Source organism: Sitophilus oryzae, unplaced genomic scaffold (assembly GCF_002938485.1).
Source record: "Sitophilus oryzae breed Bouriz unplaced genomic scaffold, Soryzae_2.0 scaffold_2009_pilon_pilon, whole genome shotgun sequence".
Lineage (NCBI taxonomy): Eukaryota > Metazoa > Arthropoda > Insecta > Coleoptera > Curculionidae > Sitophilus > Sitophilus oryzae.
The window spans coordinates 194262-219539 of NW_022146735.1; the positions used below are offsets into that span (position 1 = coordinate 194262).

The 25278-nt window shown below is 35.9% G+C and overlaps 1 protein-coding gene across 2 annotated transcripts in view; it reads right to left on the minus strand.

Moving 5' to 3' along the window:
- Nucleotides 1-1470: 1470 nt before the first annotated feature.
- LOC115884063 (serine/threonine-protein kinase Warts) overlaps nucleotides 1471-25278 on the minus strand; it is a 29631-nt gene continuing 5823 nt past the window's right edge. For both annotated transcript variants that reach the window (XM_030902515.1, XM_030902514.1), the window contains exons 5-18: nucleotides 17855-18140; nucleotides 16803-17025; nucleotides 16231-16425; nucleotides 14695-14907; nucleotides 11002-11217; nucleotides 9796-9938; nucleotides 9469-9655; nucleotides 8008-8231; nucleotides 7565-7743; nucleotides 7294-7472; nucleotides 5190-5467; nucleotides 4959-5123; nucleotides 4668-4846; nucleotides 1471-2275 (exon numbers count right to left, since the gene is read on the minus strand). In XM_030902515.1, the coding sequence (XP_030758375.1) occupies nucleotides 2188-2275; nucleotides 4668-4846; nucleotides 4959-5123; nucleotides 5190-5467; nucleotides 7294-7472; nucleotides 7565-7743; nucleotides 8008-8231; nucleotides 9469-9655; nucleotides 9796-9938; nucleotides 11002-11217; nucleotides 14695-14907; nucleotides 16231-16425; nucleotides 16803-17025; nucleotides 17855-18140 (2755 nt within the window). In that variant the 3' untranslated portion in view covers nucleotides 1471-2187. The remainder of the gene's footprint in view (nucleotides 2276-4667; nucleotides 4847-4958; nucleotides 5124-5189; nucleotides 5468-7293; nucleotides 7473-7564; nucleotides 7744-8007; nucleotides 8232-9468; nucleotides 9656-9795; nucleotides 9939-11001; nucleotides 11218-14694; nucleotides 14908-16230; nucleotides 16426-16802; nucleotides 17026-17854; nucleotides 18141-25278) is intronic.

Here is a 25278-nt window from a genome sequence, read left to right on the forward strand (position 1 = left end):
AAAATTGGCAAAGAGAAAAATTGGAGAGTCCCAGGATTGTCTTTACAGGAGAAAAATCTTTTTTATTATTGACATTTAGAGTAAAATGCATTCTTCATAAAAATGTTTGCTTGTTCTAAAACAGTTAGTCCCGTTTATGCTTTTCCAAAACTCCATATCTTTTTAGAGAAAACTTAAAAAAAAACATGAAAATATGGTTGAATTTATCCTAAAAGTAATAAAATCAAAAGGCGTTTCTATGGAAATATACTTTCGATTTCATTCTTTGATACATGGTTCTTATTATTTTGATAAACGTCATATTTTTTGCTGATGTTAAACTATCACATTTTCGGATAATTATTATCACCCTTTTCGTAGCATTGAATTAAATAAATTTTGTGCTTCTTTAACATTTTAAAACAACAAAAAATATGGCGCTAAGTAAAATTCTACCAATAATAATCTATCAAAGAATGAAATCGGAATGATATTACCATAGTAACGCCTTTTGATTTTTAGGACTTGGCTAACTAAAATTCATCTAAATTTTCATGTTTTTTTAAATTTTCTCTAAAACAGTATGGAAATTTGGAAAAGTATAAACGAGAACAAGCAAAAAAAGTATGAAGAATGCATTTTTTTCAAAATGTCAAGAATAAAAAAGTTGTTTTCCTCTTGTAAAGACAATCCGGGAACATACTGCAAGTTTCATCAATATACAGGATCTTTCAAAAAAAATAAAGGAAAAAGGTTTTTTATGAATTACATAAATTTAATAAAAAATGTTTACTGCATTAAACATTATTTTTAGGCCATAAATTAAAAAAATATAAGTTAATTTTTAGACTAGGTGCCTCGTTGTTGCAATGGCTTATAGAAATAAAAAAATTCAAACAAACACATTCAAAATAACCTTATAGACTTAAGAAATATTCTGATACTCTATTCTAGACACAAAAAAATATGCTTGTTTTTTTATACGGCATTGCAACAAGTTTGGTACTTTTTAAACTTAAAATATATGAATAAAATCAATATTTTTCAAAAGTCCTCATATATTTATGAAACTTAACACAGACGTAGACTATTCCCTTTGACTCTTTTTCATATTTTGTCACTTAATTTATTTTCTGTTATTGGATATGCCGAAAAAAATCGGCATAAAATTCGTTGTAGCGTGGTAGGTTTCTTATTGTGTGAGAGATGTTCGTCACGGAGTGGCATAGGGAATACGGGGGGAAGTCGGGAATGCGTTGTGGGTGTGGGGCCGGTTGTGGGCGTGGGGTGGGTGGTGGTGTTTATAGGTAGCATGGTGTGGAGCGGGGTGTGGTAGCGTGGTAGGTTTCTTATTGTGTGAGAGATGTTCGTCACGGAGTGGCATAGGGAATACGGGGAAGTCGGGAATGCGTTGTAGGTGTGGGGCCGGTTGTGGGCGTGGGGTGGGTGGTGGTGTTTATAGGTAGCATGGTGTGGGAGGGGTGTGTGGTAGCGTGGTAGGTTTCTTATTGTGTGAGAGATGTTCGTCACGGAGTGGCATAGGGAATACGGGGAGAAGTCGGGAATGCGTTGTGGGTGTGGGGCCGGTTGTGGGCGTGGGGTGGGTGGTGGTGTTTATAGGTAGCATGGTGTGGAGCGGGGTGTGGTAGCGTGGTAGGTTTCTTATTGTGTGAGAGATGTTCGTCACGGAGTGGCATAGGGAATACGGGGGGAAGTCGGGAATGCGTTGTGGGTGTGGGGCCGGTTGTGGGCGTGGGGTGGGTGGTGGTGTTGGTGAAAAACAATAAAAAATTCCCATATGTTGCAGACTTTTTGGCACACCCTATATTATTCCAATTATTTTTTTAATGAACCGTAAAATATTGCAAGGAAAAAACACAACAGCGTACCCAACAACTCGGATATACATTAACAATTAATTATATTATAGATCTGATTCTCTAAGATATTGCGCACCATTTAACTTTTATTTCGCCACAGTTAAAACTGTTCTTCCATCAAATATACCGCTTTTTTAAATTCTTTTGGCCGAATTTTCGAGGAAATCAAAATTCTATCGAAAAAAACAAACAAAAAATATGTAGTAGAGAGGTTATGGTCAAAAAAGGATAACGCATACACATTCAAATATACCTCTCTATCTGTTTTATAGGGCTTCCAACCCTCACGATGACGTATATAAGGGACGACTGTTGGTTATCTGTGTCGTCATACGTAGACTGGACCTCCTTGGTTTTCGTTGTCGTCCAAGTTGATTTTGTTGAGCGCCGATACGCCTCCGTCATCAAAAAATCGCCTGAAATCATAAATTAAATACTGACGACTTTTTTCTACCGTTGACATTGACATGACAAAAAAATTGACACTAGTAATACCACTAGAGGTCAAATTATTTCCGGAAATTTTTTTGAGCTCATGAATATTTTGAAAATTATCCCGAGTCGAAGACGAGGGATAATTTTCTAAAAATATTCATGAGCGAGAAAAAATGTCTGGATTTAATTTGACCTCGTGTGGTATTCGGTAAGAAAATTCCACACCAAACTGTGTTTGAAAATCAAATAATTAAAATGTATTTTTCGATTTTTGGTCGAAATGATTATTTAGTTACTATGACAACTAAGTGACACCCAAACCTAAAAACTATTTCAGTTTTGAAGCTGTCAAGCGGCACAGCTTAAAAAAAATGTTTCGCTTCGGGCATGAAAGCAAAGAATATATTCGTCAGGAGATTAAACAGTTGACACCCGCGAATACTAGGAAATCAAAGTCAAGCGTATGGAAGCAGTTTACAAACTTTCATCTCAGTTTTGTAATTGAAATGTATCAAAATTATCATGTAAACAAATAAAAACCAGACTCTCAAAAAGATATTCTGTCATTATAAACGTCAAAAAATTTCTAGTATAATTCGCTGTTGGGTGCCCACAAGGAAAAAATTTTCACTAAAATTTATCGGTCGCCATGGTGATTTGTCAAAAAAACACGTTTTCATTGGTTAAAAATTACAGGTGTGGAATTTTCGAAAAAATCAGCCAAAAAGCCCTCTTACAGTGTTTTGTAAAAATATGATGTCATACTTTGAAACCAAATGTAACTATTTTTAATAGAATAATCTAGTCCTGACACAATGTCTTCCATGACTTATACACTTTGCATGAAACTAATTACAAATAAACAAAAAAATATCTCAAAACAAAGTCTGAAAAGCGCAACAAACACGCAAAAATTCAAATCAAATTCAAATTGTGAAAAAGTATAAAAAAAAGTTTTCAAAGTGTAAAACATGATAATGTTATTAAACTATAATCGTTGATTGAAGTAATAAGAAGATGCGCAATCTTATGGGCGATTTCATGGCACAAAACCTGTCCGAGATGTAGCTGGCGATACCGTCGCCGCTAGTCAATCTGTCCGAGATTTAGTTTAGCTCTGCGTCGATAGTCGTTTACAGCGCAGCGGATAAAAAATATATTGTACCGTAGTTCTGCTTTCCGTGGACAAAGTGGGTGGTTGCCGGAGACAGTGTTGCTAGAACTACGGATTAATCCGTAGATTTACGGATTTTGGGTACAGTACGTTAATAATACGGATTTTCTATCATTAAACAGTTTAATATAATATTATATGATTAAACAAAGAACGGCGTGCGAGTTGGCTTGGAAATGAAGATCGCTGTTATTTTATATGTAAAATATTATGGTAAATGTCAATAGTTTTTTGTAATTTCCAAGCCAACTAAACGACTTTTTTCGATCAAACGAAATATTTAGTACCTATAAAAGAATTTTTATTTTTGTTTATTTTCAAATACATAAACGCGGATTTTTCATCCAAAGATATTTTCGTCAAACATATTACAGATATTACACATTTTAATATGCCAACACTGTCGCTTTCAGTTCCACAACGTCTTCGATATTCCTTCGCTAGCCGAATTAGAGAAAATAAGTGTTTTATGCGCTGGCCGCAGAACGAATAGAGAGACTCCACCGTACAGCACTTGAGACGTGATGAAAAATCAAATTAGCCTTGTCACGAATTTGCTCATTAGGTTGCGTATATTTCCCATTCTTTCAATCAACACTCTAATGCATGAATATAAAAAAAAATAATAGTATTAGAATCCTTCCATATTGCGCCCCATATGAGGCGTACAGCGTTGAGTAGTGTAGAGTGGAGAGGACCATTCCTCTCCGCCATACTCTAGGCTACCAGCTTTATGTTGGACCACGGCCTTAGTCTTTTTAACTTGATTTTAATGATTTTAACATAAAGAAAGTGTTTTCATTAAAAGTCCAAGTTTTTAATGTATAAGTTTTTTTAATATATAAGTTATAAATCGCTTTTAGTGCGAAGCATACAAGATGCCGAAGTAGCTTAACAGCTGTTGCAAAAAAACTCATCGCAACCTTATTGAATAATTTGAACAAACAAGAATATTTTGAACAAAAAAGCGGTAGTAATGGCCCTTTATATCCCTTAAGTGCTGTTAAGGAGACGAGTTTTGTTGATGTAAATGATAACTGTTTATATAATTTATAATTAATTCATTTTTGTTTTCTTAAATTGTCTTTTGAAAGCGATTATTAAGTAAAATTTAACTTAAAGATCATTTTAAAAATACCAAATTTAAAAATAAAATTAAATAATGCAGTATTTTATATAAATTAATTTTTAATACTTGCCTAAATGTGAACTCAAAGAATCCGTGAAACAATTTTGAGTTATCTGTTATGTCATCTGAATTAGATGAATCTATTGAAGTGCTGTTCCTCAATCTATCGGGATCTATAGGATCGAAATTGGAAGTGTCTGTAGGATAGTCGATTTTGGGCTTGTATGGTGCAGGTTGTCTTCTTAGGCCCTAAAACATTTAATAATTTGTATCAAAACGTATAATTGTTGAACAAGAATAATAAGAATATAAAAACAGAGAAAATAGTTCAAATGTACAATCCGGAAATTTGAATATTTACCTTTTCAAAGTCAATCTCTTTGAAAAAAAGATGATTCTTGACCTCAGATGCATTCTTTCCTAACCTCTTCTCTGCACTACAGCATAACTTCAATATCAGATCTGTGGCATCTTCAGACAAGTTTGCTTGCTTGGGTATTTGTAGAGTTGTTTCCCAATTTATAACCTAAAGCATAATTACATTATTTAATTTGACATTTCTTTCATTAGCAAAGAGAAGAAAAAAACTTACTTTGTGTTGCGTTTCTGCTGGACTATTGGCTAAAAACGGAGGCTGACCGACCAACATCTCGTACAAAATAACACCGACGCTCCACCAATCACAAACGCAGGTGTAGCCTTTACGTTGTAGCACCTCAGGAGCGATATAGTTCGGCGTTCCGACCAGAGAGTGCGCCAAACATCGATGTTCCCTCCTTCTTCGTCTTTCTAACGGTTTCAAGACTTTACATTTGCACTCTTCGCTCCAGTCATCTATGGGGTCCATCGAGTCTTGTCTACTATGATCTCCTGTTTGGATATACAGTGTGTAAAGGATAAACGTGACAAAAAACAAATTTAAAATTAATCTTGCGACTTAAAGTGAGTGATGATAATATACGGTAAGCCCAAAACAATTTCCGATGCACGTGATCAATTTTGAGTGACAAGCGATGGCGACGACGCGACGCGCGACGCTGCCAGATTATGATGGATTTATGAGATTAATCTTAATGTAAAATTGGGAAACAATATATTTATTAAAAAAATGTCTATACCTAATCATTTTAATTTAATAATTAATATTTTAATAATTAATTGATTTGATATAATAACATATTATTATTTGTTTTATAGCTTATTTTACTTATTACATATTGGCAAAAACTAGTCCATTATGAAGATTATTCTAAGCGTTATTATGGGTTATTTATTTATTTATATTCATATACATCTTAGAACACTACAAGTGGTAATAACAAGTAAGAAGGTGCCATTAATGCACAAACTAATAATCACAGAATTTAATAAAAACTAGCATAGAAATAACTTTGAAAGTGGTATAATGTGCTTACCAACCAAACTTACTTCTCTGACTGCAGTCAAGGGTAATAAAGGAGCTTTATTCTCACGTTCTCGTTTAAAATAGTTTATCTGGGAAGCTACAAGCTCTTTGTTTCGACTGTTTAAATGCTTCGGCATATTTTCGTCCAAACCAAACCAAACCAAACAAAAACTCGAAAATTTAGTTCTTAAAAGAACTGTTTGTGCTTAAAAGTACAATTTAAAAAAAAACTATGAAAATAGGCAAAAAACGAGAATTAGTCACAAAGATTCAACAATATGATATTATGCAAAATAATGACTGACATTATGATAATTGTCAAATAATAAACGACAACGTTACTGAACACGGCGCAATGTGACTCAACTTAGCGATAATAAAATTCGGTTTAAACTAATTTTTGCAGCTTTAATCTAAATAAAATATCTGTTACAATCATTTGCTCTATAAAGTAAAATGAAGATATGCTCGGCATCTTAAATTATACAACAAATTTAAACATTTTTGCCAAAATTTCATTTAGTCAAGTTTATAAGCTTTAAGCGGCGGCTACACGGCAGCGACTTGCCTGCACGGTATAGTTTGCGCAAACTAGAAGGAACACTGTGCGGTGTCCACACAATGCAAGTAAGAGCGTACATTCATCATTATTTTTATTCTGAATTTGTGGTTCCGTTCGTGGAAATGTCAAGTGACGAATTATTGTTTTTTATTGCTTGTTGTTAAAGAAAAAACAGCAAAATAAACGGTATAGATCGAAGTGGAGTAAAAACTGACTTAAATAGAAAACAATTTTCTTGTACACATCATTTTTTCTGTTTCTATCGGAATAATCTTTCAATTTTATCTTCCATAGACACGCCAACGATCAATATATTTCAATAAAACTCGTCATAAACTCCTTATTGGAATAAGTACGAATATCAGACATTTTCTAAGAGTTGATAACTAATAACACAAAACCCACAAGTCACAAAACTATACCTTGAACTCGCTGATACCGTCTACACGTATAATATCACCGCACAAACTGGTTTGCGCAAACTAAAATCTTTAGCAGCGCGACGTTTACGCAGGCCATTTTTTGTTGGTTTGTGCGTGCTACCGTTTTACCGTCTACAGACAGCGAGTTTCCGATACAAACAGGTTTGCGCAGGTAAGCTCGTGGTAAAGCTTGTACGTGTAGCCGGCCCTTTAGTGTTTATTTCGAAATGATTGATGACGTGCACCGGAAAATGTTTTGCGATTATCGTATTATACATATTTACAGATGAAGTTAATAAAGACTTACCATTTGGTTGATAATATTTTGAATTATGCGTCCACCTGAAACCTGTACACAACCCAAAATCAGTCAATTTAATATGACCATCTTTGTCTATGAGAATATTATCTGGTTTGATATCCCTGTGAATAAATCCCATCTTGTGAACGCTCTCAACTGCGCAAGTCAACTCTGCGATATAAAACCTGAAAAAATAAAATTATTAAAAATTTTAGTTAATATTAAATTAAAAAAAAAACATATACTCGAACATATATAAATCAAAAAAAAGTTTTACCTTGCTAGCCTTTCTTCAAAAATTCCTAATTTGATTAATAGTGACATTAGGTCACCTCCAGGTATATAGTCCATAACAAAATACAAAATGTCACTGTCTTGGAAAGAATAATACAGTTTGACAACCCATTCATTGTCAGCTTCAGCCAATATATCTCGTTCAGCTTTCACATGGGCAACCTAAAATAATTTACAAAAATACAAACTAGCCAAATTCACAAAAATTCTAAAAAGTAGTTCAAATGTATCGAACTTTAAATTTTAATAGTAACTGTAATATCTGGGTTATAAATTTGATAGTATCCAATTTACGTATAAAGTACCCAAATTAATATGTTAGAATAAAAATGCCATTAATAGGTTGATAATGTACAACTTATAAGAGCAAATGCAGACACAAAAATCACAAAAAATAAACTGAAAATATTATAAAAAACTGTATACCTGATTACGTTTCAAGACATCCGCTTTTCTCAAGGTCTTCATGGCATACAGATGGTTGGTGTCGATTTTTCTCACTAAAGTAACCTCTCCAAAAGCACCTACGCCTATGGGTTTGATGGTAACAAACATACTTTTGTCCATTTTGGCTCTTTTCAAACGAATATAGTTTGATTCCTTTTGAGACAGCATTTTTCGCATTTGCTGTTGAGCTTCTGGACTCAAACCTAATGAAAAACAAATGGCAAGATTAATTTACAAAAAATCATGAATGCTTAGTTGTCATATACAAGGTGGTCGAAACTGTATTACGGAAACTTCTGTAGCATATTCTGCAGATAAAAATAAGTAAAAAGGTTTGTATAAATGTATGTCCTAAAATGCTTAGTTTCGGAGATACAGGGTTGAAGAAGTTTCATTTTTATTTCGATTTTTTCTAAATAATTTCTGAAGTAACATCAATATTAGGATGAAAATTGGTGTCTGGGAGTTTTTTGACATGAGAAATTTGATTTTAAAGTCAATGTGACTCCTAGTTATAGAGCCTACACGTGTTTTAACTGTTCTGAAGAGTAATAACTTTTCATCCGTACCTGTATAAAACTACTGAGTGAAAAAGTATACGTTTCCGTGATTTTTTACGTAAAAAATGTCACTTGGTAAAAATCGCTACGAGCAACCGTTCTAAAGATATTTAGAATGGAATTAGTCAATACATGTCATTATTGACAAAAATAAAACATGTTGAGTAGATAGTGGTTTGACTGAAATGATAAATTTGGGAACTTTTTATTTTTTAAATTAATCATTATTATTATTATTAACAGTTTCTGTTGACCTTTTGGCACAAAACATTTCAAATTTATGATTTCAGTCTAATAACTCAACATGTCTAATTAAGTGAACATGTTTAATTTATGTCAATGATGACAGGTATTGATAATTTCGATTCAAAATATCTCGACAACCATTACTCGTAACAATTTTTACCAAAATAACTTTATTACGTAAAAAAAGGTTGCAAATATGTAATTTTTTACTCTGTAGTTTTATACAGATACGGACGAAAAGTTATTACTCTACAAACTTGTTAAAAAATATGTAGATGGCGCCCTCTAAACGTAGGAGTCATATTGACATTAAAATCAAATTTCCTCATGTCAAAAAACTTCCAAACACCAATTTTCATCCAAATATTGACGTTACTTCAGAAATTACTTGAAAAAAATCGAAACAAAAATTAAACTTCTACACCCTGTATCTCAGAAACTAAGCATTTTAGTACCATACATTTATATGAACTTTTTTACTTATTTTTATCTGCACAATATGCTGCCGAAGTTTCCGGAATACAGTTCGGACCACCCTGTAGAGATCGAAAATACCGCCATCTTGAAAGTATCTTAAAAGAATTGCGCCAAGCAGAGTTATTAATGTACCAAAAATATTTTTGACAGAACTTACCGATTTTAACCATTTCTTTCTCTAACTGCATCCTTCTGAACATTCGCTGACTGTAGGACTTTATCACGTTTTCTATATGTTGTTCCATGAAGAACTTGAACGCTTGTGGAGAGTAGTTCTTCACTTTACCATCTCTTCTTTCTTCCTCTTTTTCCTTGCTGATCTTCTTCCTTTCCGGTATAGGAGACTGAAAAACGGTAAAAATAAAAGGTATATTTTTATAGAATATAAGTTGAAATATCGGGTTCACTTCATAATACTTTGTATACAATATTTATACTTCTAAAAAGGTACTCTGTTGCCAAATATAAGATAGTAATACTTTACCTGGTGTTTTATTTTTGCATAAGGCGGCAACTGTGGTGGTCCCTCTGCAGAATTCTTACTACCGTTGCTCTCTGACGATGAATTTCCATTAATACATACATGATTGTTGTTGTTATTAGGATTGGGTTTCACCGACGTTGATGCTGAAATAATAAATACATTATATTTACAGGATCTTAATCCTTAGTATTCGAAGAACGATACTAATGATACTGTTACGAAAGACATAACGAAATGATTAGCGACATCTCCCGATAATAATATGACCATTTTCTAAGGGAAGGATTCCATAAGATGAGTAGAATAAGTATAAATGACCGGTTGACAGAGAGACAAAATAAAAAGCTGTACACAGTGTTTCCTGTTTTTACCTGTGCAGTACAGTATTTTAAAAATTTCCATGTATAATAATGGAAGAATACATATCTAAGCGAAATATAATCTACGTATGATTGAAAAAAAAACCTAACTAGCAAATATAGTTCCCAGTCCTTTTTAAAATGTCACTGCCCCTAAAGCATAGTTCCTAGACCCACTCTGCCACTTAGAATGTTACTCTATAAGGAATAGTCACTTTGAAGTATATTTCGAGAGTGACCGGTTAGTCCCTACCTACCATAAAAGTGGAAAATAAACACCCCGATTGCAAGTCGCATACATGTAATTTAAAGAAGTGGCTGGAACTACCCGAATCTTCGAATATGACACCATAAAAGACCAAAAACTTTATAGTAACTTTTCAAAGTAGGGGTTACAAACAAGTGCTACCATAATGCCTCCATTAAGTTTTTGTTACTTTATAGTAACAATTTAAGTTACGGGGTAGTCGCGGCTACGACACCTAGTTATCTAATCTTACTGCATTTTAGTCCTGATGGAAACGAAAATATAAAATGACACAACATATATCCGATAAACAGAGGCATGAAAATGCAATAAATTTAAAAACTGCGTTATTTTCTAACCAATGAAAGTCCTTAAATTCTACCAATAAAATTAATATCGTATCAACGTATCGTCGGACAACGGATGCATGAAAATCAAGCTTAAATCCAATTATAAAATAAACAAAAAATAACCAAATCCGCAAAACGTCAAACTAAACTGACAAAAAGGTATTTCCATGACGTCGATTTTCTCTCTAGGGATTGTAGTATTGGACTCCTTGTTTAGTTTTTATTCAGTGATAAATACAATGATACTCACCGGTAGGTGGTAAAGGCGGTGCTCCGTTGTCCGTGGGATACAGACTCCTTCCCTCGCTCGATCCTGTCGAATGAGGACTATCCGCCCTGCAGCACTCGTTGGCCCCGCTTACAGCAGGGGAGAACTTTCTTTGGAGTGGGGGATGCGAGTGAGATTGAGTAGTGAAAGTTGTATGAGTGTCGTCTGGGTACGGTAATGGTGGCAATGGTGGATGAGCTACAGAAAAACAAAAAATCATATTACAAACTATATACAATATATTCGAAAATATTCTAGGCTAAAATATCTATAGTATAAAAATGAGTATATACAGGGTGGTCCGAACTGTATTCCGGAAACTTCTGCAGATAAAAATAAGTAAAAAAGTTCATATAAATGTATGTCCAAAAATGCTTAGTTTCGGGTGTAGAAGTTTTATTTTTATTTCATCAACGTCAATCAATATTTGGATGGGTGTCTGGCAGTTTTTTGACATGAGAAATTTGATTTTGATGTCAATATGACTCCTATTTGTAGGGGGAGCCAGGGGGGTGACAGTAAACCGGAAAATTGGAAACAGTTGTGGCGCGGTTCTACCCAGGCAGAAAGCATGGGCTTCTAGACTGTCCTAGACAAAAATCTGAATATTTCTATATGATTTCTGTCAATTTCTGCTACGGAACATTTTTATGCACGTCGGCGTTCTGTTCTTTTGTCTTTTGTCTGTGTGTCAGCGTCAGCTCCCGAGGCCTCTGGCAAGGTCGGGCGCCATTTGAATTTTTGCCGTTTAGATTTGATTGGAAGTTTGTTTCTGATATTTCGGCTGAAATGTATAAGTACAAAGATGTTTTTTGATATAAAGTTCCTTATTAACACTTTAATAAAGTATATATGATATTAATTACACGAAGAAAATGATGAAATCGACGTTTCTGCGTGTAGTAGGTATGGGCAATATTATATGTAAAAATAGGTAATATATTAACTGTTTTTATATTTTTTAGCTTTAAACCCAAGGATTTTGGGATATTCTTTGCCAAGGATTTTTCCGTATCTCTACTTTAAAGACTGATCGGTGATTTTGAGCAATTGAAAGCAAGTTATACAAGGTAAATTATGATTATTGAACTATTATTAGCCTACATTAATTTTCTACAAGATGAACAAAAATGCGTAATTACATATCACATAGGTACCTATTATGTATTTTCATAGCAATAATGCTATAAATCTATGTATGTAGATTATTTTTAAAATACAAATGAGGTATTAGATGTATATGTATCATATTTATTCATTTTATTTTCTATCCTGTTTGATTTAATTCACAAAAAGTCTTATGTACCTATATTTATGTTTTTTACATATTTTTTTGATTCCAGGTTTTGTGTGGGTTCAGGTTGCCTTTTTCCTTCCAGTTATTTAGTTTATGCCCGTGAAGCTGTGGGAAAACATTTATGTATCTTCAAGTTTCTGTAAGTCAATGCACTCTGTTACTTTACTAATTCACTTTAACACAGCATCTCTGATATTATTTAAATATTTGATATTGATACAGTAGTTTATTGGTTTATAGCTCTTTAATTGTGTTGATTTGCATATTTACATTGTTCTAAATTCCAAATAAATATTTTTGAGTAATTTTGTTGTATTATTTACTACTAGAAAGAGTAAAAAGTATATTAACCCTCATTTAAACCTGCTGAACAGCCCGCCATTAAAAACCGGAAACGGAAATAAATTTCATAAAATTGAAATTGTTTTGAAATTGAAATTGTTGAATTCTATGTCATGTCAATTGTCCCAGCCGCCATATCTGAAAATTAGTTACCCAGGCAGCCACGCTGTTTCGATAATTTAACGCTGACTTGACACTTCTTCTTGTATTTATTATTTTATGGGGGGAGCTACTTACATGTGTTTTAACTGTTTTGAACAGTTATAATTTTTCGTCCGTACCCGTATAAAACTACTGAGTGAAAAAATATACATTCCCATTTTTTTAACTTAAAAAATGTCTCTTGGAAAAAATCGGTGGGAGCAACCGTTCTCAAGATATTTAGAATAGAAATAGTCAATATGTGTCATTATTGACAAAAATAAACATGTTGAGTAGATAGTTATTTGACTTAAATGATAAATTTGGGAACTTTTTACTCCTCTTTAATAATTCATAAATTTTTCTTTGATAAACAGTTTCAGTTGAACTTTTGGGCACAAAACATTTCAAATTTATGATTTCAGTCTAACAACTATTTAGTTAACATGTTTAATGTAAGTCAATGATGACAGATATTGATAATTTAGATTCCAAATATCTCGATAACCATTACTCGTAGCGACTTTTACCAAAATATTTTTTTACGTAAAAAACGTCGTAAATGTATATTTTTATACTCAATAGTTTTATACAGGTACGGACGAAAAGTTATTACCCTTCAAACCAGTTAAAAATATGTAGGTGGCGCCCCCTACAAGTACGAGCAATATTGACATCAAAATCGAATTTCTCAGATCAAAAACTCTCATACACCAATTTTCATCCAAATATTGACATTACTTCAAAAATTATTTGGAAAAAATCGAAATAAAAATGAAACTTCTACACCCTGTATCTCCGAAACTAAGCATTTTAGGACATACATTTATACGAACTTTTTTACTTATTTTTACCTGCAGAATATGCTGCCAAAGTTTCCGGAATACAGTTTGGACCACCCTGTATATGAGGGGTTCAGAAGTGAACTTGATCAAGTCCTAGAAGATAATTATGAAGAAAATGGGAGTTAAATCTTTTAATGTTACTAAGTTAAAATAAAATAAGCTGGAGAAGAAAACTTGACACAATGCTTTATTATATTTGAAATTTTATAATTGCAAACTAAAGTAACTCAAAATACAACTGTGGTCATTTTTAAGAATGTTTGTTTATAATTTTTTGGACTTGAACCAATTTTTCTCTTGAAATTTTAGATATAAATTGGGACACTCTTCAATCTAGATCAAATTCGTTCACGGTACATTCTTATTCGTCATTAAGGGATTTGTTGACTTGACATTGTCTATTAATAGTGTTTTCTTCGATTTTTACAATAATTATGGTATATAGGCGGGATAAAGGGAAAAAGATCTTTCATGTGTTGCCTCTTAAAGTGAGTTACATTACTTCTATATAAAATGATAAGATTACTAGTGCAGTTTTATTCAGAACAACATGTCAGATATTTATCTAAGTATTTGTAAGAAAAAGAGTCTAACTTATTTATGTAGCAATAGTGAAAATATTGATAAATGAAACTATACTTTCAGAATCGATAGAATCGGACCTTTCAGATGGCTGATAATCCAATTCACTTGGTGCAAATGGTTCAGACTTTTTTTCATGGACATCCATTTTATCAAAAAAAATATTTTTTTAGCTCTAAACTTTAGCACGTGTGTTAAAATCGCACACAACGATCAATTTCAGTTCTGAAAGGAATCAACAGAATATTCAGAAACCAAACAGAAACAGGCTATAACTGCTTAACGCGTGAGGTATGCCTTGATTCATTTCTCTACTAGAAAAAACAATATTTTATAAACATATTTAGACGATTATCTTAAAATAGTAGAAAATTGGACTTGATCCATTTTAATTTTGACCACTCCATATAATAGTATAGTATAAAAGTGTAGTTGATGAGAATAACTCTAATTATTTCCCTAACTTACCCCTTGTAGCCTTGGCTTTGGCCTGCATGCTACTCGCGTAGCTGGGCGGTTCCGTAGTGGGCACGTTAACCGCGCCCTGATTAGAGCAGACCCCGCCTGGAAGGGGCGCGGCCGGCTTGCCAGAAGCTCCGCCTCCGTTCGTATACGCCTTCTGCTGGATGGAAGCTGTGTAGGAGGGTGGCGGGGCAGAAGTGGCCGGGGGCGTGGTTTGGCCTAAGATAAATGTATAAATGTAAATTGCTGCTCTGTATATCTTTGGAAATTGTTAATAAATAATATAAATTATTCCGCCATAAAACATGTGCCATCTCTCGTGGGGAGATTCCTCACGTAAAAATAAGATTTATTTTTCATATCAACATAGTTCCGATTCTGCTATGTTTCGTAGCTACAGGGTGTTAATGTCTTAACATTTTTTTGATTTATTATAATTTTTTCTGAGTACCTTTAACGTATGAAAAGAATTTTGAGGGTAAAAGTTACTATAAATGCGCCATATTTTAAAGCTAAAAAAGTGTCGATATATTCACCAAGACGTGCATATAGGTTATCACTGAAATATTTTTCTAAAAAAAGCATGTACGACACTGACATTTTTTCTCTTGTAAGCGAAATAGTGTAAGCAGTTTAATGCCGATTAAAAGTTGTCTCTTGATATTTTGTCGATTTCGGCCTCCTTGATGAGATAAACGCAATTTTATTAATTTGCTTTGATCCAAGTCTAATAAAAAACCTTTAAAAATTTTAATATCGTTAACTTGCGAAAGTTTTAAATAAGTACTTTTTGATCCCTCATCAAAAAATATGAAAAAAACGTTGCTATAAACATGGGTATGAAAATAGTTTTAGAGTTACAGGATGTTTCAACTTTTTAAAATTAGATTTTTCACTAAAACTACTTGGAAGAAAATTATATCAAATCGAAAGATTATTAGACTTTAACACCCTGTAGCTACAAAACAAAGCAGAATCGAACCTATGTTGATATGAAAAAAAAATCTGATTTTTACATGAGGAATCTCCCCACGAGAGATGGCACATGTTTTTTGAAACACCCTGTATGTATAAGGCAAACAGGCACATAAACAAAATATCAAATAAAAAAACATAAACACTGTATAATTTTAATTATTATCAGAATCATCGTTAGCCGTTTGTCGTCCAACTTTGGACATAGGCCTCTCCCAATTCTCGCCACCGATCTCTGTTCTGTGCTGTGCGTGTCCAATGTAGTCCTGCCACTCTTTTGAAATCATCGTACCATCTCATTTGAGGGCGTCCTCTCATTCGCTGTCCTAAGTATGGCCTCCATCGCTGAATTACCGTGTTCCATCTATTGTCGGATTGTCTAACTGTATGTCCTGCAAAGCTCCATTTCAATCGTGCCGCCCTGGCTGTCACATCCTCCACTTTAGTCCGCATTCTTATCCAGCTATTTCTTTTTTTATCCTTAAGTTTAACTCCTAACATAGTAAGTAATAACTCCTAACATAGTAGTAATTATCAGAATATTGTTATTAATTAAACATGACTTACCATTTGGTGTAGCAGGTATGGGAGGAGCTGTCGCAGTCTGCAGTACTGGCTTTTGGACTTGGGTACTTTTGACAGACTGCATAATTATAGGGGGCTGCGACACAGCTTGCCTGGCACCCCAAGCTTGCAGTGGCGTAGGCCTAGCCATTGGCGTAGGTGTGGTGGCAGTAGAAACAGGCACAGGACTAGGCGAACCTAAAAGAAAATAAATGCCAATATTATTTAGAGTTAAATACAATTACAAAACTTCAATGCCAACTTCTAGGTAGCCTAACTATTACTTTAAGTGTTATTATTTACCAGTTCTACGGCTCAAAGACCATAAAGATCTAACAGTATCTTTCAAAAAGCTGTCATTCATATGACATCAAAAGTAATAAGCATGCCATAAGTATGGTACCTCAAAATATCTTTTTGTTATTAATCTAGTTAATAAGTTTATTTTTAATTTATTGAGATACAGAGACCTTCAGGAAGAATAAATCATTTCTGAGATTTATCATGCCGTTTTTGGCCAATATTCTTAAAAATTTACAAATTACATAAAAATAATAAATGAAAATTATGTTCACCTGCAGATGTAGATCCAGAGTAGATCCCAGATGAAGGGCTCTTTCTGAAATCCTGCGTAGGGCTCTGCCTGTTCTGAATTGAAACGGAGTAACTAGGCGGAGGGGGAGCAGATCCAGGACCTGTGCTGATCAGTGGGTAAGGCGGAGGAGGTTCAGAGGCGTTCACGCTGCTATTGGTGTAGATGCTCAGAGCTTGCATTTGTTGTGAGAGTTGCTGTTGTACCTTTGAAAGAAAGTTCAACGTTAGTTTTAATCAGATCTTACTTCCTTTTCAAATTTAAAAAAAAGATGTCGGTATGGCAATGGGATCAATTTCATATTGGTGAAACAAGGGCGACTTTCACAAATCTAAGATTTGTCAGCCTTCATGGGACACAGGACACAGAATAGATTTTAACAACGTCAAACTTATAATAAAAGAAGCGATAGCCTCTAAAAGAAAAAAGAGGTTTTTTTAATACAATCTAATAAAAATAAATATATTGCTCTTGTATCTGTAGATGTTAGGCAAATGTATCGCTTCTTTGATTTTAAAGAACATAACAAATAAACATAATATATACGTAAAATACTAAAAACAAATTAAAAATATTCATACTGAAAGCTTGAAGCTTTTTGGTTTTACCTTATAAGTAATTGTTATCAGGTAGTTAATGGTTAATTTTGAAGTTTAATTTGATATAATGTCATTTTAACAGAACGTAAACGGTTTTTGTAGACGTATCCAAAGGACGTATCAGTTTAAAAAAAATTAAGGCGTTCTCGAATAGTTGCATTTAAATATTTTAAATAGTTCTTTTTTTAATTCTTTGTATTTTTTTTGTTTCCGACAACGGAAAGATAAAATTTCCGAAACGTTATGCATTTTTTTGTTTGTTAGACAAATTTGTTTATCAGTAAACCTAACTGCTGATAATTAGCCTCCGTTGGATTAACGCAGCAGTGTTTATAAAAAATAACTATTTGATTTTGTAGATTTTCCTGCAGTGACGAAATACCCATATAGGATTTTTTTGGAAACAATAATATAGTAGTTCAAATGTCCCACTCACCTGCGGCCCGTTTTGCACCACCATCGGCTGCCTGCTGGATCCTCCCCCTCCCACAGGACTAGTCCCTCTTTGCCCTCCACCACCGTAAGCTCCAGCACTGGTAGTGGCCACCTGAGGAGCCCTGGCTGGTACCACCGGTGGCGCTGGCGACATCCGCTTAAACATCTGCTGCACGTTGCTCGGCACCTGCTGCTGGTAGGACGCGCCTACGTGGGGAGGTGGCGGAGGAGGCGTGGTTCGAGGAGGAGGCGGGGGAGGCGGTTCCTGGGCGAAGCTGGGCGAGTATCTGCAAATCAGAAATATTTTTTTTCAAATGTTCTAAATTATGTAACTAAAACAAATAGTTTGAGGTTCTGTTCAGTAAATCAAATTCCATATCGCCACCTCAAAACTAGAAGTAGATTATAGCAACTCGAAAATTGGCTATTTTTAGTTAACTCTTACCAACCTTTGTTATTTTGGATTGTCTTTCTATTGCAGCAACTAGATAACTTAAAAGTAACGCTATCCACTTTATATTTGAAGTGTGAAACGTAGATATTTCCCAAATAAATTTCCAGGATATTAGAACTAGACAGCTCAAGTTGTCAAAACTATGATTTTAGAAATATCTAGTTGTAGTTTTGAGTAATAATTCACTAGTTTCAATCTATTGATTAGTGATAGTGAGACACTCACCGGCTCATTAAAATTTTGATGTATATTAAAGTTTAATAAATATTCTGTTCTAATGGATCGATTTTGATGATTTTTTAAGCAATTTGTACAAGGAAAAACAAAATGTTGATAATTTGGTGAAACTTTGAAACACTCCATGGCATATGTTAACAAAGCAAGGAGTTTAAAAATCATTTTATCATCTAGGTACGTCTTTTCTCGATAGTTTGTTTTTTGATTCGCCTCAATAGCTTTATTTTTAATGGAGATATTTGCTTTTGAATAAGACAGTAACGATTTTAACGCAACTTTAGCATTGATTTTGGGTCCTCATCAACACACTTCTAAAATAGTGTTTATTGTTTTTGTAATGTCACTGGCATTGAAAAGAGATATTATTATTGTTTACTCTAGTAGAGATGGTTTTAAGAACTAAAGTATCGGCGATTGTTGCTTTAATTGATTATGGTAGAGCTCAACATTTGGACTTAAAATCCATATCTACTGTAGTAACTATCCAACAGACAATAATAATATGGTTTTTCAAAGACAGTAATATTACATAAATCATAACCATTATTTTATATCTGTTGACTAGGGCTAAAAGCAAAGGCATGGTTTTTATGTAAAAAATAGGAAAAAAATGTGTCTGCTTCAAAAACGAATATCACCAAAAAAATTAAGGCAATGAGATTATTCAAAAAACAAACTATTGAGAAAAGATACATCTAGATCTTAAAATTATTTTTAAGTTCCTTACATTGTTAACGTACTCTACAGGGTGTTTCAAACTTTCACCAAAATATTGTCAAGAAAAATGGCGCATCCGCCAGAAATTAAAAATGTATTACTGGTTGCCTGCACAACCGCAACGTATCCGCCAGAAATTAAAAGACTTTTTCAGGCGCCATCTTTTAGTCAAGTCGAGAAGTAAGGGAATCAGACAATAGAATTGTCTGGTATGAAGAAGTACGCTTTCCGAGAATTGGGGGAAATTTCGAGAAGCAGTCAATAGAGTATATAAGCCGGAGCCATCGACAACTGAGACAGTTTTTGAAATTTGAAATATACCGCGTGGAAATTGAAAATCGGACAATTTGGTGAAGGAATCTTATAAATAGTTAGTTTGTTGTGTGTTATAAGTTAGTAATTGTGTATAAAGTGAGAAAATAAATTCGTTAAGTATTTTATCGTGAGTTTAAATAGTGGACCCACGGAATCCGTAACAATTGGTGTCGGAAGTGCGATTCAAGAGGATTTTAAGAAGAAATTAAGTGGATTGGACGATTTTTACACCGAATTTGGGAATTTTTATGGTTGGTAAAAGAGACAGCAAGCCGAAGAAAATGGAGGAAGTAAGCAAACTATTAGGCGATTTTATGGAGAATATGAGAAGAGAAAAGGCAGAAGAACAAGAGAAGTGCTGCGAAAAGAGAAAAAGCAGAAGAACAAGACCGCCTACTGAAAATTCTGAAAATCAAGACAAAATTTTTTCGAAGATTTGAAAATTCAACGACAACAAGACAAAGAAGAAGAACAGGACCGGCTTGAGAAAATTTTAGAAGATATGAAAATTCAACGACAACAAGACAAAGAAGAAGAACAGGACCGGCTTGAGAAAATTTTAGGCAATTTAGAAAGTCGTCAGAAGAATGGATGGAGGGAAATTTTAGAAGATATAGAAACGCGCCGCCAAAAGAAAGACAAGAAGATCAGGACCGTCTTAAGAAAACTTTAGAAAATCAGGGAATTTCGACTACAGAAGAATTTTGAAGACCTGAAAAACGACAGGAGAACCATTTCCAAGAAGTCGTAGAAGATCTGGAGGAACGCCTTCAGCAGAAAATGGAAAAATTAGAGATGGACATACAGAAGACCAAGGTACAAGCAAGGACACCTGGCGTCTCTGGAACTGCGAACCTCAAGGCCCCGACCTATGATGGACAAACTACTTGGACAATGTACCACCGCCAGTTTGAAGCAGCCGCTGCTGCCAACCGATGGACTGACCAGGAGAAAGCAGCGGCACTCGTCATCACACTGCGTGGCCCTGCCCTGAATTGCTACTAAACTATTCCTGCAGCCCAACAGCAGGAATACCAAACTTTGGTCGCTGCACTGGACAGAAGATATGGCGACCAAAATCGACGCCAACTTTACCAGGCCCAGATCAAGTCACGCCTGCAGAGGTCCGGAGAGAGTCTGCAGGAATTTGAAGCAGACTTACGTCGGCTGGTACACCTACCGTATCCTGAAGCACCGGAAGGATTTAGGGAGGAACTCGCTGCTCAGTGCTTTATCAGCGGACTGAGGGACAACGAATTACAGAGGGCGCTGCAAATATCTCGATTTTCTACCAGCAGCGAAGCACTGGTCAGGGCGCTGGAAATCGAAGCTGCTTTTAGCGCCATCCCTAGAGCGAAGATAAGATCGGTAACGGTAGAGGAACAGCCCGAGAGTACCCACAGAAGTTTGGAGGAGATGTGTAGAAAATTCGACAAACTATGTGTGCTACTAATAAACAAGGGAGTCAACAACACCCAGACAGAGAACCAGAGAAGATCCCAGGACATAAGGTGCTTTAGATGCGGCAGGAATGGCCACATTAAACGGGATTGCCGCGTTCAAATGCGATCCCGTTCACCATCCAGAGAACGTAGGCACCAGGAAAACTAAAATCAGTCAATACTAAGGGGCGAGTATTGACTGGGGAGAACAGAGCCCCCAGGATTTTTTCCATTAGGAGTCTAGGAACAACCGCTGACAGCTTGGTGATCGACGGGAAAGTCAATGGAAAGGGAATTCGAATGACTGTGGATACTGGCGCTATGGTATCGTTGGTGCGGGCTAACTCAGTGCAAGGATTGAAGCTGATGTCTCTGGGAAGAAGAGTGTGTTTACGTACAGTTACGGGGGAAATGGCCGTTGCACGGGGAAAGGCTATCGTCGAACTGAAGTTAGGAAATTTGAAGTTTCAGCATAGCGTCTTAGTGGCAGATATTGAAGATGACTTCATCTTGGGCATGGATATGATTCGTCAACATGGATTTTCGTTCGATCACCAGAGAAATATCTTAAATATTGGATATGAAGAGTTCATGTTATCTCCAGACGAGGGACCAGGCAGAATGGATGTAAGATCAGCGGAAACTGTGGTGATACCTGGTAATACCGAGAAGATCGTATTCGGTAAAGTGGAGAAAATCGCTGGGTGCTGTGTTGGACTGGTAAAAAGTGGCGACAAGAAACAAGATAGGTACTTAGTAGGAAAGTCATTGGTGAACACCGACAAGAATATACCGATCAGAATTGCGAATGTTTTCCCGAATTGTGTCAAGATTCAAAAAGGTGACAAGATAGCCATCTGCGAACCTGTAAGAAGTGTCACCCGATGTGATGAAGTGTCGTCAGCTGTTACACAAATGGCATCCAAAGAAACACTAAAACATCTAGAACAGCCATGGGATCACCTAACATATGAGGAGAAACAGAAGGCTAAGCAGTTCCTGCGAAAGCATGGCGGTATTTTTGAGAAAAATAACAGTGGAAGAACGGATTTTGTGAAGCACCGGATTAATACTGGTCATGCTCAGCCGATTCGACAACGTCCTAGAAGGGTGCCCCTTTCCAAACAACAAGAAATGGAGACAATGGTAGATAAGATGCTAGAAGATGGAGTTATCGAAGAATCATCAAGTCCATGGTCATCTCCTGTTGTTTTGGTGACGAAGAAAGATGGTAGTACACGATTCTGCGTGGATTATAGGAAGCTCAATGACGTCACTAAGAAGGACAGCTACCCACTGCCACGTATAGACGACACGTTAACCACACTGGCAGGTTCGTGCTGGTTCTCCACTCTCGACTTAAAGAGTGGATACTGGCAAGTTGGTTTAGACGAGGAAGACAAAGAAAAGACGGCTTTTTCTACAGGAGACGGACTATACCAATTCAAGGTCATGCCGTTTGGATTATGCAATGCTCCAGCCACTTTCGAACGTCTCATGGAGGTGGTGTTAAGAGGATTAACTTGGAAAACGTGCTTGGTTTACCTCGACGATGTATTGGTTATGGGAAGAACTTTTGAGGAGCATTTGCGAAATTTAGAAGAAGTCTTCGGCCGCATACGGAATGCTCACCTGTACTTGAACCCGAAGAAGTGTAGCTTATTCCAGCGACAAGTGGAATTTTTGGGCCATGTAGTCTCAGCAGACGGAATTTACACCGAAAAGAAGAAAATCGCGGCAATCAAAGTTGGCCTAAACCTCGCGACAAAATGAACTTAGAAGTTTTCTGGGTTTATGCACCTATTACAGAAGATTTGTCAAGGGATTTGCCAATATAGCTGCACCCTTACATAGACTTACAGGTGATGAAGTCGGCTACGAATGGAACACCGATTGTGATGTAGCCTTTGGAAGACTTAAGGCGGCTTTATGTTCAAGTCCTATTCTAGCCTACCCGCAACAACAAGGGAGGTATATCCTGGATACCGACGCCAGCAATATCGGCATAGGTGCAGTGCTATCACAAGTGCAAGATGGCGAAGAACGAGTGATAGAATATTACAGTCGAGTTCTATCCAAACCAGAAAGGAATTACTGCGTTACCCGGAAGGAGCTGCTAGCAATTGTGAAGGCAGTTGATCATTTTCATAAATATCTGTACGGCCAAGAATTTTTAATTAGGACAGATCATGCGGCTCTCAAGTGGCTTATGGAGATGAAACAACCTGAAGGTCAAATAGCACGATGGCTCGAGAAGCTCCAACAGTATCACTTTACCATCCAACATCGTGCTGGAAAAATGCATGGTAACGCAGACGGTTTATCCAGAAGACCCTGTCAAACCGATTGTAAGCACTGCTGTAAAACGGAACAACGTGAAGGCACTGTCATGATAAGGAGTTTTAAACTTGGAACCGATGAACAGTGGACGACGACACAATTGAGGAAAGATCAAATGGAAGATCCAGACATCGGAGCAATACTACGGCTCAAGGAAGGTAACGGCGAGAGACCACCGTGGCAGGATATTGCAAACAGAGGGCTCGTTTTCAAAGCTCTCTGGGCTCAGTGGAATTCACTGGTTATTGAGAATGGATTGTTAAAGCGCACGTGGGAAAGTGCGGATGGCAGGACAGTAACAACTCAGTTACTGGTACCAAGAAAGAAAATTACCCAGGTATTGGAAGAAATTCACGGTGGTAAAACTGGAGCCCATCTTGGAGTAAACAAGACCTTGAGCAAGCTGAGAGATCGTTTTTACTGGGTGGATTATTGCGAAGATGTCAAGAAATGGTGTCGACAATGTAAAACTTGTGCAGCCAGCCAAGGACCAAGCACTCGCTCTAGGGGAAAAATGAAACAATATAACGTTGGACTGCCATTCGAAAGAATCGCTGTTGACATTGCAGGCCCATTCCCTGAAACGCACAAGGGCAACAAGTACGTTTTAGTAGCGATGGATTATTTCAGTAAATGGCCAGAAGTTTTTGCCATTCCAAACCAAGAAGCATCGACTGTAGCTGAAGTATTGGTCAATAATGTCTTCAGTAGATTTGGAATTCCCTTAGAGCTTCACACTGACCAAGGAAGGAACTTCGAGTCAAGACTGTTCCAGAAGATGTGTGATCTGCTTGGTATTCACAAGACTAGGACAACAGCTTTACATCCGCAGTCTGATGGGATGGTCGAAAGATTCAATAAGACCATTGAAGAACACCTCTCGAAAATGGTGGCCGAACATCAAAGAGATTGGGATCAACACATACCGCTGTTCCTAATGGCGTATAGAAGTGCAGTTCACAACACCACCGGACTTTCACCATCGAAGATTTTATTTGGTCGAGAATTACGGTTGCCTTGTGACTTGGTGTTCGGATCACCAGACGACGGCACCACAAATGTAGAGGACTACGCGGATGAACTGAAGGAAAGGTTAATGGAAATTCATAAGGCCGTAAGAAGTAAGATTACGCTAGCCAGTGACCGGATGAAAGCTCGTTACGACCTCAGAGCCAATTCTACGGGATTTCAACAGGACGATATGGTATGGTTATATAACCCACAGCGCAAGAAAGGGAGGTCCCCAAAGTTAACTCCAGCATGGGAAGGTCCTTATACAGTCATCAAGAGGATAAATGATGTTGTGTACCGGATTCAACGCAGCCCTAGAAGTAAGATGAAAGTAGTTCATCTGGATCGATTGAAGAGATACCAGACAGGAAACCTTGATCGGGACGATCAAATTTGAGAAGGGGCAATGTCAAGAAAATGGCGCATCCGCCAGAAATTAAAAATGTATTACTGGTTGCCTGCACAACCGCAACGTATCCGCCAGAAATTAAAAAGACTTTTTCAGGCGCCATCTTTTAGTCAAGTCGAGAAGTAAGGGAATCAGACAATAGAATTGTCTGGTATGAAGAAGTACGCTTTCGAGAATTGGGGAAATTTCGAGAAGCAGTCAATAGAGTATATAAGCCGGAGCCATCGACAACTGAGACAGTTTTTGAAATTTGAATATACCGCGTGGAAATTGAAAATCGGACAATTTGGTGAAGGAATCTTATAAATAGTTAGTTTGTTGTGTGTTATAAGTTAGTAATTGTGTATAAAGTGAGAAAATAAATTCGTTAAGTATTTTATCGTGAGTTTAAATAGTGGACCCACGGAATCCGTAACAATATCATTATTTTGTTTTCCCTCATATAACTGACAAATGACAATTTTTCATTTTTAATTTATAAAGAGACACTAGAGAGTCCA